General features: G+C 34.5%; 1 protein-coding gene and 1 long non-coding RNA gene across 2 annotated transcripts; both read left to right on the top strand.

The window, feature by feature from the left end:
* The first annotated feature begins 1,144 nt into the window (after positions 1-1,144).
* LOC100165165 (adenylate kinase 9-like) lies at positions 1,145-11,729 on the top strand. The gene is made up of 3 exons (XM_029490884.1): positions 1,145-5,293; positions 5,868-6,705; positions 6,782-11,729. Exons 1-3 carry the CDS (start codon positions 4,198-4,200, stop codon positions 9,813-9,815), a joined length of 4,968 nt encoding a protein of 1,655 aa, XP_029346744.1. The 5' UTR covers positions 1,145-4,197; the 3' UTR covers positions 9,816-11,729.
* A 1,162-nt stretch (positions 11,730-12,891) lies between these two features.
* LOC115034313 lies at positions 12,892-17,473 on the top strand. Its single transcript, XR_003839676.1, has 2 exons — positions 12,892-14,194; positions 16,694-17,473. It is a non-coding gene; the product is annotated as an uncharacterized LOC115034313 (long non-coding RNA).
* Positions 17,474-17,955: the final 482 nt, after the last annotated feature.

Below are 17,955 nucleotides of genomic sequence, written 5' to 3'. Positions count from 1 at the left end.
GATCGTCCAGGTCGTGTTTACTTATTCTCTAGCAAACACTATAAACTCTCTATATCTGATTATTCAAAAGCATATCCAATATACATGATGTGTATGTACCAGCTATAGTGTTGTGCTGAATATTATACATTTTCGCCTATTGGTTATTATTATTATTATTAGTGTCGGAGAGAAAATTAAGCGTCATAAATGGCGTTAGCCGATTCCATCATTACCTACGTACAATATGATAAAAATGAAAAAAAAATTACAAAGTTACCAACTCCGTACGTTTTTATTTCACCATAATATCGCATATTAAATAATACATTTTTGATTATTTTATTAGGTGTCAATACATATCTTTTTTTTTAATCATTCATAATATTGTGGCATAATAATAGTTGTAAACCACTATTGTGAACGAATAGTATGCGATCAATAGTAGGTAATGATTTTGTTATTCTGCGTCATTATTTTTTTCCGTCAAACCAGAAAATAATATAATACGCAAAATACATGCATGTTTCTTTTGATCATTATACGCATACAGGGTGAGCCACCTTTTCTTTTATTTTACATTCTCTTTCTAAACCTTAGAATCCCAATTTGAATAATTTTTAAAAAAAGAAAATTTCAACTAGTAAGTATATATAAATAAAATTGCTTCGACGAAAAATGCATAGAATAATATCCTGTTTTTTCTATTACCATGTGAAATAAGCTATAAAGTTTAACCTACTTTCAACAGCATAAATAGTTAAAATAGTCCAATACCTATATCTATACAAATAGCAGTTATAAACAAAGTTTATCTTTCAATTTATTAAGCATAAGATTATTATTGCTTTATTCAGAAAATGTTTGTGTACAGCAAACTTTGTAGTTTTTAGTACAAACTTCTCAACGAAAAAATAAACCCAAGTTTATATAACTAATAATGAGTAGCATTGACGACTTGATGAGTTACTTACAGAGTATATTATACAGTAAAATTTAACCACTTAAAAAGTTAGGCAGTTTGTTATATGATAAGTAGGAAATGATTATTAATTTACATTAAGGGACTAAAAATATTTTTTCGTTGTAAAATATATAATTTATTTTTTCTTGTTCCTAATAGATTTCGATAAAATAATAAAATAACGTAAGTAAATTATAAAACATAATTTATTTGTTAGTTACTGAAAATATTTTCGTTAATACAAAGTAGTTGGTTGACTGATAAGAAAGCATATATTATAATAAGTGCGGTATTCTTTCATAATAGTTTAAAATAATAATATAATGTTAAAACTAATTTAAACAAACGAAAATCATTATTCATTTATAACATTGGTTTCTAGAGTAAAGTAGGTACTGAAGAAAAATTATTTAACGTTGTTAATAAATTAATTGCTAGATTTTATCATTTAATGTCCAATAAATTTAGCTCAGGACACAGGATAATATACATAATGCAATTTCGCTGACGATCCTATAAAGTTACGAGGAGAGGACAAAAATAATTTTTTATGGTGGTAGGTACCGATTCTGAAAGGTAATACTTAAATTGAGTACAAAAATAAATATAGGTCTATAAGCAATTGCCCATTAAAAAGTAAATAAAATAAAATCAGCCAAGTTTCCCACCCCTCCCCTCACCAAAAATCCACCCACTCGGCACGCCTCTACATTTGTGGCAATATAGGAACGCCTCGCTAGTTTTAAAACACTACATTTTTAGTAGGGATCACGTCTACACTATTTCACGATTAAAGATTAATTTATTTTAATGTATACTGTTAAGTGTTTTTGGAGATTGTGATCTTCAATATATTTGCATACTATCACACATCTGACGCCACCATACATATTTAGGATTTTCAAACTTTTCTAACATACTGCACATATATAATACGCTGAGCACGGTTTATATAGGATATATTGCGCATGTCCAACTTTGTATTTAAAAATTACTAAATTCAATAATAGATTTTAAATGATGATATTATTTATAGGTACTTTCAAAATGTCCAAGTTAGTAAATTTATAGGCAAGTACCCATAGCATTAATAAATTGTAAATCATCTTCCATTGTATTTTAAACTAAAATAATTAAAAATTATTACAATATTAGAGAAGTTTAATTTTTAGATTAAAGCCCTCGTTCTTATATTCAGCTTTCTTAAATACATTTCATCAACTCTCTGCTATTTATCAGATGGATGACCGACCATTTGTCAATTAAAAAATATGTATAAATTAAACTAGGTCATATTAAAATTGAAGTGCATATTTTGTAATACCTTTAAAATTACTGTCAAGTATGATACTATACTATACAATGGTACACATACATAGTTTCGTAATCCTCTCAGGTCGTCTAAGAGTAACTTGTCGGTTTTCGACAGCTGTCTTTTTCTTTCATACCATCCCTGTTATTTTGACGTCGAAGAAGTTTTTTTATTATAAGGCTGCAAAATATGCGTAGGTAGACCATAATTTGAAAACAGCTGTTACAGATGCACTTGAGTTGTAATATTATGTATATCTACTTAAGTTTCATAGAAAATAAAAATAAATATACTTGAACTGTAGCGTTTCGGAAAACATAAACCATAGATGTTCGGCAAATTAAAAATTTAAATTCATATTGACATCAAGTTAATTAAATTTTGATTGTTTTTTCAAAGGGTATTTTTTTTTACCAGATAATTTATTCCACCACGGATATTTTTATTAAATTTTAATCAACCGACCACGAGTGACATAAATTGTTATTAAATTATTGATATTGTTTATAGAGTTCTTTACATGCACAATTTATTGTACTCGTTGTCATTATATTTTAGTATTTTATAATTTTACTTAATTTACTGAATTTTAAAAAAACTTCCTACGTATTCATCAACACATAACTAATGGTATTAAACACAAATTATTTTAATATAATTATCTATGACGTCATTATACCAAATTGCATCTCACGAAAATAAATATACAACGATGTACAAGCTTTCTACATGATTTGTCCAACCACAGAAAATGTTTGTTCCAATATCCTGTTTATCTGGACTTTATTAATTCACTTTTAATATAATGTTTGATATTTGTAAAACAAAGTTCCTAACGAAAATATTCTGCTTTACGAAATTCGTAAGATTTCATAATCGAACCTTGTCTCACGTTTCCCGCGGGGACACTTATCTGACTAGGTGGTCACGTTATTGTATAGGTAATGCACAAATATGCGTTTCAAATACATATTTTTCAAAAATCTATCGGTAAAATTCGAGTCTGTTAGATTAAAGTTTAAAAAAAATACCACTCTGTACAGGATACCGGCACGAATTCGACAACGGACTTCGTGTGGCCGTTGTCAACTCACCATTGCGGCGCAGGAGACTTCGACACTAAAGGACGTTCTCAGACTGCTGACGGTGATGCGTGGTACCCGCGGGTGGTGTCATCCTACGGGATCACCGAGAGGATCAACTGGTCACGACATCTGAAAGTGGACGCTGACCACCGATCACGACAGACGCCGGCCACCGCCGTCTGGTGGACGCGACCGGTGCAGTCGGCGGGACACGACTATTACGGGAGCGAGGACGTGGACGCGGCGTTTCTGCGGCGGAAACCTGTTTCGTTCGTGATATTCGGCAAGCCCGGTCTGGCTGACGACAGGCTGGCCACTATGCTGTCCACGTACTGGGGATGCATCCACGTGTCCGCGGCCACCGGGCTGCTGGCCGCCAGCCACCGGCCGGACGACCTGACCGGTTTGGCGTTGCGACGTGGCGAAGCGGTAAATGCCGCGGGTACCGCCTCACTACTCATTGGCCTTTTGGGTATCGGAGGTACTGAAGTACAGGAACGGGGTTACGTGCTTACCGGATTGCCCAGGTATATCTGCAATCATTTATCTAAAAGCACCCAAGTCCTTTAACATCTAATAGGTATCTGATCCATTTAAAAAAAATGATGGTCAAACGATCACAAAGTTAGCAATAAATACCACGGTGACCTAAATTCACGACCTTTAGGCTACGTTTGATCAAGTCATTTTCGAAGTGTAGAAGTATATTGCAAAACATTGCTTCCCTAAAATATTTTAGAGTACTATTATATTATATAATAGTATTACTATATTATGTTGGTAGGTACTAACTTGATGATTTTTTTTTGTTTTTGTCTTACAACAGACACGATCCGGAACTGAGTGCGTGTGAGCAAATGGGTGCGGTTTTCACTACGAATCCACCTGACGTATTAATTTATATGAGTTGTCGGAACCAGGATTTAAGCCAGATACACAATGGACTGACTTTAGAATCCTTGGAACAAGATCATCTCACGCAAACGCTACACCTGAATGACGTGGAGTACAACCAGAGACGAGTACATTGGTACAATAAGTCATTTATAAACAAGAAGATGATTGGACTGGATGTGAAGGATTACGAAAATTATTCGCTGGAGATAATCGACGAAATAGTCAAGCAGTTCGATCCAGCACGCGTGATAACCTTGGATGGCAGAAAACCCGTGGAAGAATTGATGGAAACGATTAAAGCGAAATTAATGACGATGTCACTGCAATACACAGTATTACCGAAAATCGTGAAGTTCCAGGATAAATTAGTTTCGTCCGAAGACTACGTGTATGACGGTTTCGAGTTATTCGAATCGGAATCGACCGAAGCGGAAGCTGTGGCCAGCAGTGATGAGGAGCGAGCAAGCGATACGATGACCCAATTACGCGACGAACATTTACAACGTATCAATGATCGTAACGAGCAAATACGTGTAACGTCTGAATTCGGTCGTCTGTGCCCCGTGAACTATTTCAACGGTCGATTCATAATGGGTAGTGACCGTCATTGTATGAAGTTTATGGGAAAATCATACTACTTTGCCGGACCCGACGAAATGCAATCGTTCGGTAAATTCCCAAAACAATTTTTGCAAATCCCAGAATGCCGAATACCGATTAGAGCCATGTTCTACGGTCCACAGACATTGACGAATCCGGCTGCAAAGGCTGTACGTAAGTTCTTTGGTTATAACCTGATAGACGTTGGACACTTAACACAGATACACGAAAAAGACACAAGACACGCGTATTCGACTGCGATCGTCGGTTCTATACTTAAAACCGCACGAGAGATCATAAGACCGAAAGAAATTCGACCTAATGACATCAACACTATGCGAATCGCAATTGCTGATTGGACACGTTTACGGTTTGATTTTACCGTTCAATCTGATTTAAAAGGCATGGAAGACGAAGGAAGTGAACATGAAATGTATGAAGATTTTTCACATCTAAGTAACTATATTTTATGCCCTTGTAGAAAACTTCCTTAAAGAAATCAATAGAAACTGCACATCGGTATTTTTTATAACATAACTGAATTATGCCTATAAGCACAATTTTTTTTTTATAAACATTTAAAGTTCATATTTTGATAAAATCTATCAAATTTAAAATTTAAAAATGATTTTGTAGTTAAAAATTTATAAAATGTTCAACTTTTATAGCTAGGAATTAAAAATTTAAAACAAAGTTCTGCATAAATTATTTTATTCGTAATAATATCATAAAATATACTTAGTAATATTATAGGCTGACCGACCGTCTTCACTCAGAATTGGTTTTTCCTATACAATGATATTATTAAATTATTATTATTAAATTGGATTCAAATTGAATACCAACCATTACAGCTTATAACCTACTGTACAACAGAGTGACATCCACATGTCCACCTATTTTATTTATTGGGAGTAGGAATAAAGGCTATTAGCTTAATTGATCGAAATCATTTCATTTTTAACACTAATTAATATAGATGGGTACGTAAAAATAAATAGTTGATTAATTAAATTATGAATCATTCCAGAAAAACAAGACGTGAACGAATTTTTCAAAAAGAGGCAATTAATGCGACTAAAAAACTACTTTGAATCGTATGACATAGATTTTTTAGATGATTTATATGAATGCATTCGTGTTTACGATGCACCAGAAAGCCTGACAAAATATTTCCAAAATATGTCAAAAAAAAATAGAAAGATTTTTAGGTCCAGCTTCATTAACACAAAAAAAAATATTCAACCTGATTTAATAAATGTTGTTGTTGATACTGTACGAATAAAAAACCAGCAAAACATAAATTGGATTATAGTTAACGCACCATTAGATTTTGTATTGGTGAAAAAATTAATCGACGAAGGCCTTAATCCAATCCAAATGGTATTTTTTCATGACTCTGATCCAATGCACAACGTATTACTATTGAATGACGAGATATCCAATAACTATCGAAATAACTATGAGAAGATTTTAGAAAATGTGCAAAATGGTAAGAGATATGGAACAGCAATTGAAAGAATAAAATATCCAGAATTTGTCAAAAAAACTGAAAACCCGTTAGATATTCCTATAACAGAAGAAGAGTTTTTTGAAGACGAAATTGAAACTGCCGAATATGAGGAAAACGTGGTGTTTAACGTTAATTACATAAGTCACGATCATTTAATGGAAATAATCGTTCCAGAAATATCTGAGCGATTAAATCAATATACAGAAAATCTTCTCGTAGAATGGCAAACTCTAAAACACCACATTTCTAAAGAAACAGACCAGACCATGAATTTTAATATTATAGTATGTAAACCCAACTCTACGACAAATTTGCTGAGATTATTAATCGAAGACACTTTATACTATATAAAGAAGTAAAATAATAATTATAATTTCTAAATGATTTTTCTTAAAATGTCCATCGTCTAAATTATATTACTATTTGTTTAGGTTTCGGACGGACAATGTATACGACGTATCCACATCAGATATCGAGGACGCTGTACCCACTAGAGGAAAGTATGATGGCGATACTTCCATTTATTGCCCCGTTAGGTTTGCAAAAGGTAAACTCTCTATTGGATCTAAAAATCACATGGCAGTTTATCATAATAGGTATTATTACATGAGCTCATCCAACGATCTCAATGATTTTATTTCCAATCCTAATAAATATACATTGTTTACTAGTATCCCAAAAATGTATCCTAAACCCAAGGTATCTTTACTTTTTTCATTTGGTCTCAGGTCAGTAGATTTTATCAACGAAATATTAGATACATTTAATTTGAACCTTGTAGACTCGTATAAAGTTTTTATACAAAATGTTTTACCAAAAAATATGCCAATGGTGGGTAAAATGTATGAGGAACCGACGCTTAGGGAAATTTTGGATAAATATTTTATTCCTGAAAATCAAAAGGATAATATTAACAGTCTGAGAAAGTATATGGATAGAGAAAGTGTTTACTTAAAAGACGAGGACTGGTTCAAAATGAATTCGATATTTTTTCAAGCTAATGAAGGAATATGCTATACAAATTACCCTAAAAATTTGACGGAATTGAAGTATTTAAAAGAAAATAAAATAAATCCTGATATTATTATTGAAGTAAATCCTGAAACAAACGTTGCAAAAGAACACGCCACCGCATCAGTCATTCAAAATTGGTTAACTTACCAATATAAATTGATCGACAAGATCATTGCGCGGGATAATGAGACAAGGCGAGATTCTGTTAATAACAGATCGATATTCTTTCAACAAAAACTATCGGAATTAGTCAAACAAAAAGAAATCGACAGACTTAAAATTCGTTTAGAGCGTATAATCAAAATGATTGCCGTGGAAACAACGATAGATGGACCGAACGAGGTGAAATACATATGTGACAAGCAGAATCAACAATTGGATAAGTCTTTCCGCAAGTCTGTATTGACCCCAACAACGAATTTATTGACCAGATACTCTGAACTCACATTGAAACAGAAAAAAATCATCATTGACCGCGGATTGGACGTCAACGATTTCATCGATTTGGACGATTTTGTGACATTGGACGAAATCGACGAGATGGTCAACAACAAATTCCCCGACGACAAATACATAATATCCCAATGTTTTTTGGATGGCTTTGCATTCCCGTCGAACGACATGATCGATCAATACCTGGACGTGGAGAAGAGTGCACTGGCGGATATGCGAGAATTTGCCAAAAAGTCCAACATCCCGTGGATAACAGTGCCGGGTCCGGACTCCCAGTCGGCCGCGATGAGCAAAATCACCGAGATTTTGGGGACGAACACCGACACACCTTTCGAGTCGACGTACGAAGTGAATCTGGAGACCGCTGAGGACATGTTGCGTGCCGGCGAAGTGCACCTGAGCCAGTTTGGCCGGTGGTGCCCGGTGCAGGCGGTCCGGGAGGGTTCAGCCGACCCAAGCATCAGACAGTTCTGTCCAGACTTAGCGGACGGCCACGTCCACCCAGTTGTTCACCGCAAGTATGTGTATTACGTGGCCGGTGGCCCAGAGAACAGGGACGATTTCTCACGGCAGCCTCTGAAATACGTGCTTAGACAGTCCGAGATTCCACCGTCGCCATCGAGTTTCCCACTTAAGATTGCGGTGGTCGGGCCACCCGGAAGCGGGAAATCGCGTTGCGCTCAAGAACTGTGCTTCCGGTTCGGGCTGCAGCTGATCCGAATCGAGGACGCCATCACCACGTACCTGACGGAGTACCAGTGGACGGACGTTGCGAAAACGGCCATAGGTACGCTGCGACGGGGTGACGCGTTGTCCGAAGAAGCGTTGGCTGAAGTTGTGACCACGGCCACGTTTGGCAACCAAGCCACCACGTGGGGTTATGTGATCGACGGGTACCCAGTGACCGAGAAGCAGTTCAAGCTGTTGGACGGTGCCGGCGTCATGCTGCACGTAGTTTTCGTTCTGCAAGAGGATGGTCGACTTGAAGAAAGTCTCGACGACGACACGGCGTTATTGCGGCTCAGACGCGGTGCTTGGAGAAGGGTTTTTCCTGGTCTACCATGGATATCGGCCCGGTACGGGAATGCTACCAGTTTCGCAGCCACTGATACTGATGGGATGGCCGCGGCTGCGTCGGCGTGTGTCCGGTCGATGCTCGCGTACCGAACGGACGTTTGTTGCAACCGCCCGAGCCGGCTTTACGGCGTGCCGGTAACGGATCGCGAGTACGAGTGCAGCCTGAGCATGTACCTGGATCTATGCCCGGTGTGCAAGGTAGATTGCGACCGCTTGACCCGGTCACCAAACACAGCTACCATGAGACGTTTCTCGCTACAGTATCTGGCATACATCTACTGGACGTGTGGCCCGGAACACGAGGCCGCGTTCATTGGTGACCCGGATCGGTACGCCAACGCGGCACCCGTCACGCCCTTCCCGCATCCGGTGGCCACCACCGACGGCCTGCTATCTCTTAACCCGTACTTCCGGAACAATCTAACGTCTGAGTATTGCGTGGTGTGTGCGCTGTCGTGCCTGTGGTACCCTGAGTATAAGCGCGGCCACCCCGATCTGATGGTCACCTACGGTAACCGCGCATACACGTTCTGTTCGTTCCAATGCAAGCAGGCGTTTTTGCGGCAGCCGACCTTGTACGCCGCGTACACGATGCGCGTCAGTGGTCCCGAAAGGTCACTGTCGTCGTCTCCGCGCCCCCTGGACCAAGACTTCATCGATGGCCTACCCGTACCTGGCTACCTGGAACAGACCGTGGCCTCTCACGTGAGTTCGGCGCTGGTCGAGCTGTCAGCCATCAAGCCTGTGTACCCGGGCCTGACGCCCAAGGTCTCTGCCATGGTGTATTTAGGTCTACACATTGGTATGAACGGAAGCTGCGACAAAGACGTGGCCGAGTACTACCGCAACGCTTTCAAACGGTTCGTTGATACTTGTCAAAGTTTCAAAATTGAGGCATTCAAATTAAAAGCATTGATGTGAATAAAATTGTAATTATCTTATTCCCACGATCTGGATACATAAAATGTGTGTTTTAAAATAATACTAATATTGTAATAAAGATATAAATCAAAATTATAAATTGTACAAAAGATATTAACAAGGGATGATTCATTACGAAGATTATTATAATTCAATAATAATCCCAACTAAATTATGTGCACTTTTTTGAACTTATATCGATAAAATAACTAAAATAACAACATATACCAGCGGGTCTTAATCTTTTAACCATGTGGACCCTGAAGAATGACTTTTTAAAACCACGACCCCCTCCAGGCCTCCCTTTAAAATTTCCTTTGGAATAAACTTTTGTACTCTGAGCGGAGCCATGAATTTATCGATTTTATAATAATATGTGTCTGTGTTTTTTTCCGTCTATCATCTCCTTTTAGGGAACTAAAAATGTTACGATTTTCTAATTTAGAATCTTTTCTGATAAGAAAGTGAATCGAGTTGGTACTTTGAGAAATTAAAGGTAAAAATTTCCAGTAAAAAAATTAAGAAAAATGGGAACTTTAACGCAAAACTAATTCCAATTTCCATTAGATTAACCTTTTTTAGATTTTAAGTGGAGTGGTTCCTTATAAATATTTTTACAATAAATCTCATATTAATTAAGATAAGATATACAAAATTAGAAAACTAGTTGAGATAACTCCTAGTTTAAAGTAAAAATATACCTTCAAAATTTATTCTCAACAATTATTGGATTATTGCACGCATATGTATATGTAAGGCACCGCTGTCCCTCGGCATGAGTGCCGCAAACTCCCAAGTGGCCATAGTCCACTGTTTAAAAACCACCATTGTAAAGGTATCAAATAAAAAGAAATTACGAAAAAACAACAAAAGTACTTGATATTTAAACAATATTATATTCAACTATTTATAATGTTTATAATTAGTTCATAAATTGATTTAGAGTTTTTTTTTTAACAATAATACTATAACATGGGTATTATTTATGTAAAAGAAAGAATAGTGATGGAAGTTATTTATCGTAGGCAGTTTTAAATCATCGACTTAATATTCATAACACATCGAATCATAAACGCAAGCCCTTATAAAATCAATGAGGCGCTGTAAGTTATAAGGCCACTTTTTTAGTTTGAAGCACGTAATATTTTTCTTTAGATCTTTGAGTACGAATTTTAATACGACATGGCACGGGCCAGTTTGCGATTCGATTTCAATGGAATCTAAGTACGTGATGAATGTATTAATGTTATTATTTGATAGAATTAAATTCTTCTCGTATTATAGTTGAACGTTTTAAATGTTTTATAGAAATAATATCGAAAAAATATTATTACAATAATAATAATTTATCTCGTCTTTAAAAAAAAAAATGAATTAAGGGGATGTGAAAAAATGTTAAGGACTGCAATTGATGAGTACTTATATGTAAAGGCTTGAACGGGCTTAATCGGCAACGCTGTTTTTACAACACGCTGCCAAACCAGATTCCTACCGGAAATAAAAAAACTAACAATAGCCGCACTTTGCACTCGGGAACAAATGACAGCAATTATTATACAGAGCTTGCAGTTTTATCTCGTTAGACGGTGCATTTTAAACGTCACGAGACAGACGGTCTAGGGCCGTCGAGAATAGACCGTTTTCGTGGTGAAATACAATTAAATTATATAATAATAATAATATGTCGACTATAATAATAATAACAAACACGCTAAGCGACAGATACGATACAAAATAATATATCGATTGTACGACTGCGTTCTATCGCACGTCACGTCGAATTGAACTGTACCTCCATCATGATATTGATATTAATATAAAACTATACAGCACAACATTATACATTATATTATTAACATCGTTATTTCAATATTATTATTATTATTATTATTATCAGGCATAAAATTAGGTCGGCGTCTTACCTCTTACAAGACACCGGAAGTAGAAACGCGTCCGAAGCGGATTCACACGGAGGCTCTAGGTCTTCGCACTCGACCACCCTGATGACCGGCAACATTTAAGATCGCTGCAAAAACCAACACCACACGCTACACTGAGGACGGCCGTTGTACGACAACACACGCTTAATAGTAATAATAATAATATGATTAGGTAGAAAACCATGTATTATTTTATTATATTACGGCGAGAAAACGAAAACACAGTCACACATGCACACACGAACTTCTGCATGCACACTTACACACGCACACACAATGCACAAGAAATCTATTTCGTTAATTCGAACGCGCAAAAATACACACAAGCCGCGTGGCAAGAAACAATAGCGGGCGAACGAAGGAAGAGACCAGCAATAATGAAAAGAAAAAAAGCATAATGATAAACACACACTCTTTTAAACAGTCTACAAACGCACATGCTAATATATACTTATATATAATATTATATTATATATTCTTCTAATCTCGGATGCACACCACGGTCCGTAAGTTGTTGTTGTGATTAGAAAGCGTCCCGAAAGACGAATAATAATGTTCGCCGGCGCTCGTCGTGTTTTACCGATCGCGTAAGTACCTACCTACCTAAATATTGTTATTATTATTTTATGGTCAGTTGTCAGTACCTATATTACCGCGGTTACCGGTATCGGTGGGGCTCATCGGACTCATCGGACAAAAAATGCACGTCCGACGAGTCGTAGCCGTGTCGTTTTAGAGCTCGTAAATATTAAAATGATTTGCATCTTTTTTTACTACGAATCAGAATCTATATCTCGCTGTTTGGCCGTTTTTCGGAGCCATCATTATATGATTTATTAATTTAAAATACTCGGGCTATATTGACCCACCGCCACGGCACAGTGCAGGTGATAAACGGCGACTTCACTTTTATTTTAAAGGTATTCGATGAAACGTCAGACACCCGTCATAGAATACAACAATGCATTGGATTACCGTTAACCGTCGTTAATTAGTGCTATTCTGTGCTGTACCTATTTTATTTATTTATTTTTACTAATTATAGCACAATATTATAAGTACTTTTTTTTTATTATAAAGTTTTCCTGGCGAAGTCATCTGACAACTTATTATTATAAGTACCTACCTTATGGAGAGAAGAAAAACAATTATTTGACTAGGTATTTAAACATGAGATATAATTATATTTTTTAATGTAGTCCCCCCCCCTTCTTCTAATAAAATGTAACTTAATCTTGGTCTATCATCGTTATACATGGCCCAAGTAAGTATAAGCTGAATGTGAATCGAAATGGTTTTAAAATTCTAAACGCGTTTATTCTAATACGTATACACCTATTGGTTCGTATACCTACTTAGGTACAATATTGTTACTTTTTAATCATAATATGTGTTATTTACATTTTTTGTATAAAAATGTATATATTATAACGGTCAGATCACCTCGTGCATTTTCCATAGTTAAACGGATGTGGACGATTACAGTGTGTACTTTATCGAAGCGGTCATTTTTCACATTCATAATATTATAACAAATCAGAAAAAACCACCGAAAAATGGTCAAATTTACATACACCACCCATTTTTTTATAAAAATGATTTGGATCTTTCTTTTTTATAACTCCAAGAATTTCAATTTTAGATACTTGAAACTCTCACTAGTTATTAATCGTAAATTATAGATTTAAACGTCATAGTATTAAAAGAATAATCTGATAGATCTTTAAAAAAATGTCGAAAAACAAATATTGGCAAGACTAGATAAAAACTATAACGATGATAAATAAAACCGACATCTCAGTTTAAAAAAAACCGATAACCTTGCATTTTAATAACCTATATTTACAGACGTGATAAAAACACATATTATAATAATATTTCTGAAAAATTAAATTTCAGATTAAAAGTTAATGTTTATGATTTATATTTTATTTTATTATTGTCTTTGCTCCCCCTTAGTCCTTAGCGCCTTACTATGTAGATACTATATTATTTTTAATTTAAATTGTATATAGTATTAAACTTTTTACGGCACAGTAATTTTTCGTCACATTTCTGTGCGATTTGCAATATTTCGAGACGTTACATGTGCATACAAGGTCATTCGTATCATACTCGTATCATTGCTATTATATAATAATCATAAAATATACATGTTAATTAGATGTATAATATTATTATGTACTTTGAAAATCTTTACTCATGATGAATTTATTTTTAATCACAGATAATGTTATATGCGTAGGCAATTTTAAAAATGTCCTCTAAACGCTAAATGATAAACCAGAAACCTAGCCGAGAATCGGTTTTCAAATGCGATGGCCGATGATTTATCATTTTTTTTTTCATCACATAATGTGCGACGCCGGCCAAGGACAGCGAAACGAGACGTGTGTGGTGTGTATAACGTCATCAAGTCTCCATGTCTCAAGTCCTCAAGTAAGTACGTTTATTCTTTTTTTTTTGTTATTTAGTTAGATAATATAATTACACATTGAAATTTGAACTTGTTTCAATGAACTTCCAATGTATAGTATCGCGGTCTAAACACGAAAATATCAAAAATAAAACAATAAAAATATCTTTCTTCAAAGACACGGTTCAAAAAAATATATTTACTAAGGCTTTGACGTCGATAGTTATTAGCATGCTTTTCGTTAATATTGAATATACAAAATATAACAGCACCGAAAATCCGTAATGACATTTTTCATGGTTCTTACATTAATTTATGATTTGTGCTTATTTTGTTTTTAAAAATGTATGACATGATCATATTGCATTGGTATTTTCTGTATTGGGCGTTTGTTGTAGGGAAGATGGATTGTTCAACACTTTACGTAGGTATAGTGCATCAGTATTGATGTTGATTGAATCACTATTATACTATAATATTATTATGTTTGATAGAACATTTTTCATTGCATACCTATTATATCTTATTCTGGTGAGTAGTGACCGTTCTTTGCCGATAAGGTAGGAATGAGTTAGATGCACGAAATATGTATAGCTATACGGGTGTCGGTTGCCTGTTCGACGGTCATGTGTTCGAAAATGTGTGTTCGAAAGTTCATGTCATCGAAAAATTGTATCTTCGAAAGATATGTGTTTGAAAGATTTTTTGTTAGAATTTAAAAACAAAACTGCTAAACTAATTGGATCTAGAACGTGGTCCGATATATCCCACACGGAAAATAGGCTTTTCATAATGTGTGAGCATAATCAACTAAGTATAACAATATGCGTTATGCGATCATGCTATACATATTAACATTTCATCTAAAACACGTTATAGTTGACAGGAACATAGTCAGTACAGTACGACATACGCGAAGAACTATGCGCTTTTAAAAATGAACATAGACATTTTAAATAGTATTCATGGTGGTGTAGTTTTAAGTATTGATAATTAAAAACCATGCGTCAATCGACCAATGTTTACTCAGTAGCTGACTGTCTAAATCTTGGTTTTCCAAGAACCACAAACGTTACAGAATCATGGCGCAGGAAATAAATAGGCTAGTTTCTCTTAATCCAGGTAAGTTGAAACAGTTATACAAGGACGGACTTCAAAAAGAGCAAAAAAGAACGTCGATGTACAAAATGCTCGCCTTAATGTATTCAACAAAAAAATTACGATGAAGATAAGTTAGACAAGTTAGAATTTTTAAAAGACATTGCATATAATTTAACTTTATAAATATTTATTTATTATTTTTATATTTGCATTTGTTCTATACATTTATAATAATGATGGGTACCTCTAATAATAATACGATTTAATAATATATAATATTTTATTTTCATTAGTATGTGGGTTTGTTTTATTATATTTTGTAAAATACATATTAATGTAATTTTAGGTTAGGTACATTTATTTATAAGAGTCTGACAATTGAAACATAACTATTCGAACAAATTACCTTTCAAACACATAACTCCATGACTCATCGAACACATGGCTTTTCTAAGATACAATTTTTCGATGACATAAACTTTCGAACACATGACTTCGAACATATGATTTTCGGACAGTTGACCCACACCCGTATAACTACAATATGTTGTATGACTATGTTTCTGTATCAGTAGCTCTTGTATACGCGCATTTACCGCCATCGCTTTGCGTACATAAAATCATGTTTATGTAATGCCTGGTGGTTTTACGTTATACGTTTTCCTCACCTTATAATTTAAATATTTACGTACTCGACTGACTACACTTCATTAGAATGTTCATAAATATTTAACGTTATTGTGTAAAAAAAATAATTTTAATATATAGGTAATATCCATAGACGTTCCTGCTGTAATTGATTATTTGTATTCGATTAAACGAATTAATAACAATAACACTGTATCATATAGGTACACCCTATATTATCAATGATGGTAGGCAATAATTATTTAAACATTTCTTTTTTTAACTACCTACCTAGTTAGTTAATTTTCTAATTAATTCAAATATCCATTGCGAGTTGCGACAAACCAAGCTTTTTCCCATTGGTTTGAAAAATAATACGTTAAAATCATGTTTTACATAATATACAACTGTATGGTTTTATTTTTTCGTAAAATCACTACACTAGTAACTAAAAAACTGATTTATTTATTCCGTGAAAATATAGTACCTCAAAAAAAGAATACTTTTTGTGATCTAAAAATTGTTGTCAGAAAATTACTTTCATGTGTACCTAAATATAAGTGGCATTTTATGTGAGGCATCATAAGATCACACCTGTAGTTCGATGGGACGTATCTGAAATACACACACGGTATTTACTTTTTTTCCGACTCTCATTTATATCGTATGGTTAAGATAATTATAGAAAAATAATTATTCGATGTATAAGTTATAAAAGTAAATTTCTAAAAAAACGTATTATATGTATTCATAATATGGTCGTATTATTTTCATGATATTAAACTTTGTTTCAGGGTAATTCATAGGAACGATTCAAAATAAAAAATATCAAAATATCATAAATCTGATATCCTACTATTGACATTTGTACAGATTCACTTAGCGCTATTAACAATTTTCAGTATAACTTACACTCCTTGATTACCATAGAAATTTAAAAAAGTATAATATGATTGAAAAGGCTAACAAGAACATATTGTATATATTATGGACACTAATTGTCCGTTGTGGAATTGATGACAATGAGAAGGTTGACAAAGTATCTCGAGAAACAGTAAATAACCCTATGACCAAAATACACACCTACTCCTCATTTATTGACTTCTATATGAAAGTTAGCACCTATTGTATACCAATTCATCGAAATCCGAATGATGACACACACCAAATAACAAAATAAGAGAAATCAAAAATACTACCACATACTAGTGGTATGTTTAATTCACATATATTCTGCGAAGAGAAGAACTAACACTGTGGCGAACCTGTAGAAAACATCTTACAATACAGTCAAGCACCTCCTTTGGAACTGTCGAAACCATATTATAATGAAACTATAAAAAGCCTAGGAATGCCTGACAACCTTTTTGAAGCTCTTAGCCCAATTGAAGACAACATCAACAAAATCATTTCATTTCTCAAACATACTTAACCTAGAAAAACCATTGTATTTAACCATATATGTTAATATTTAATATTGTTGTAAGCTAATAACCTAAGTTGTTGAAGGTGTACCAAAAACAATAATAATGTATAACGTAAGAACTGAAATAAATATATATAAACCTCAAGAATCCTTTTTAGTGTTGATGTGGTTTACTTCAAGAATGTTTTTTTAAACTTTAAGAACCTATGTTTATCAAGCTCGTTTCAATAAAAATAAGTAAAGGCTGATGTAAACGTAATCAGCACTGAAAAGAAACCATGAAAACGTATGTCTGTCGTACAAAAATTATATAAAAGTGGAAGGTGACACAAACAGTGTTGATTTGACATTAAATTACTTAGAGCATGAATGTGAATTAATATAAGTATTCTAAAAATGTCGTCATCGTATTGAACAAATTTACCTGTAAATTAAACTAGTAATTAAAGAAAGCTCCGCTTTTAAGCCACGAAAGGAGAATGAGTACGGAATCGTGCTTTACCGGGCTTAAGATTAGAGGCACACTAAAATCTTTGAAAACAGTTTTGCAAGACTTTAGGATGAAAAGTAAAACTTGTTGAACAATGAACAATGAACATGTTAACAGCATCTATGATTCTGAAAATATTC

Source organism: Acyrthosiphon pisum, chromosome A2 (assembly GCF_005508785.2).
Source record: "Acyrthosiphon pisum isolate AL4f chromosome A2, pea_aphid_22Mar2018_4r6ur, whole genome shotgun sequence".
NCBI classification, from domain to species: domain Eukaryota; kingdom Metazoa; phylum Arthropoda; class Insecta; order Hemiptera; family Aphididae; genus Acyrthosiphon; species Acyrthosiphon pisum.
Note: the sequence above shows the minus strand (reverse complement) of the source record. Positions and strands in the feature narration are given on the sequence as shown.

What these genes read in the sequence shown, in the direction of transcription:
- LOC100165165 (XM_029490884.1), top strand. Translation starts at nt 4,198, where the DNA reads ATGGGTGCGGTTTTCACTACGAATCCACCTGACGTATTAATTTATATG. An exon ending in TGAAGATTTTTCACATCTAA is followed by an intron (nt 5,294 to 5,867) that starts GTAACTATATTT and finishes GAATCATTCCAG; the next exon opens with AAAAACAAGACGTGAACGAA. An exon ending in ACTTTATACTATATAAAGAA is followed by an intron (nt 6,706 to 6,781) that starts GTAAAATAATAA and finishes CTATTTGTTTAG; the next exon opens with GTTTCGGACGGACAATGTAT.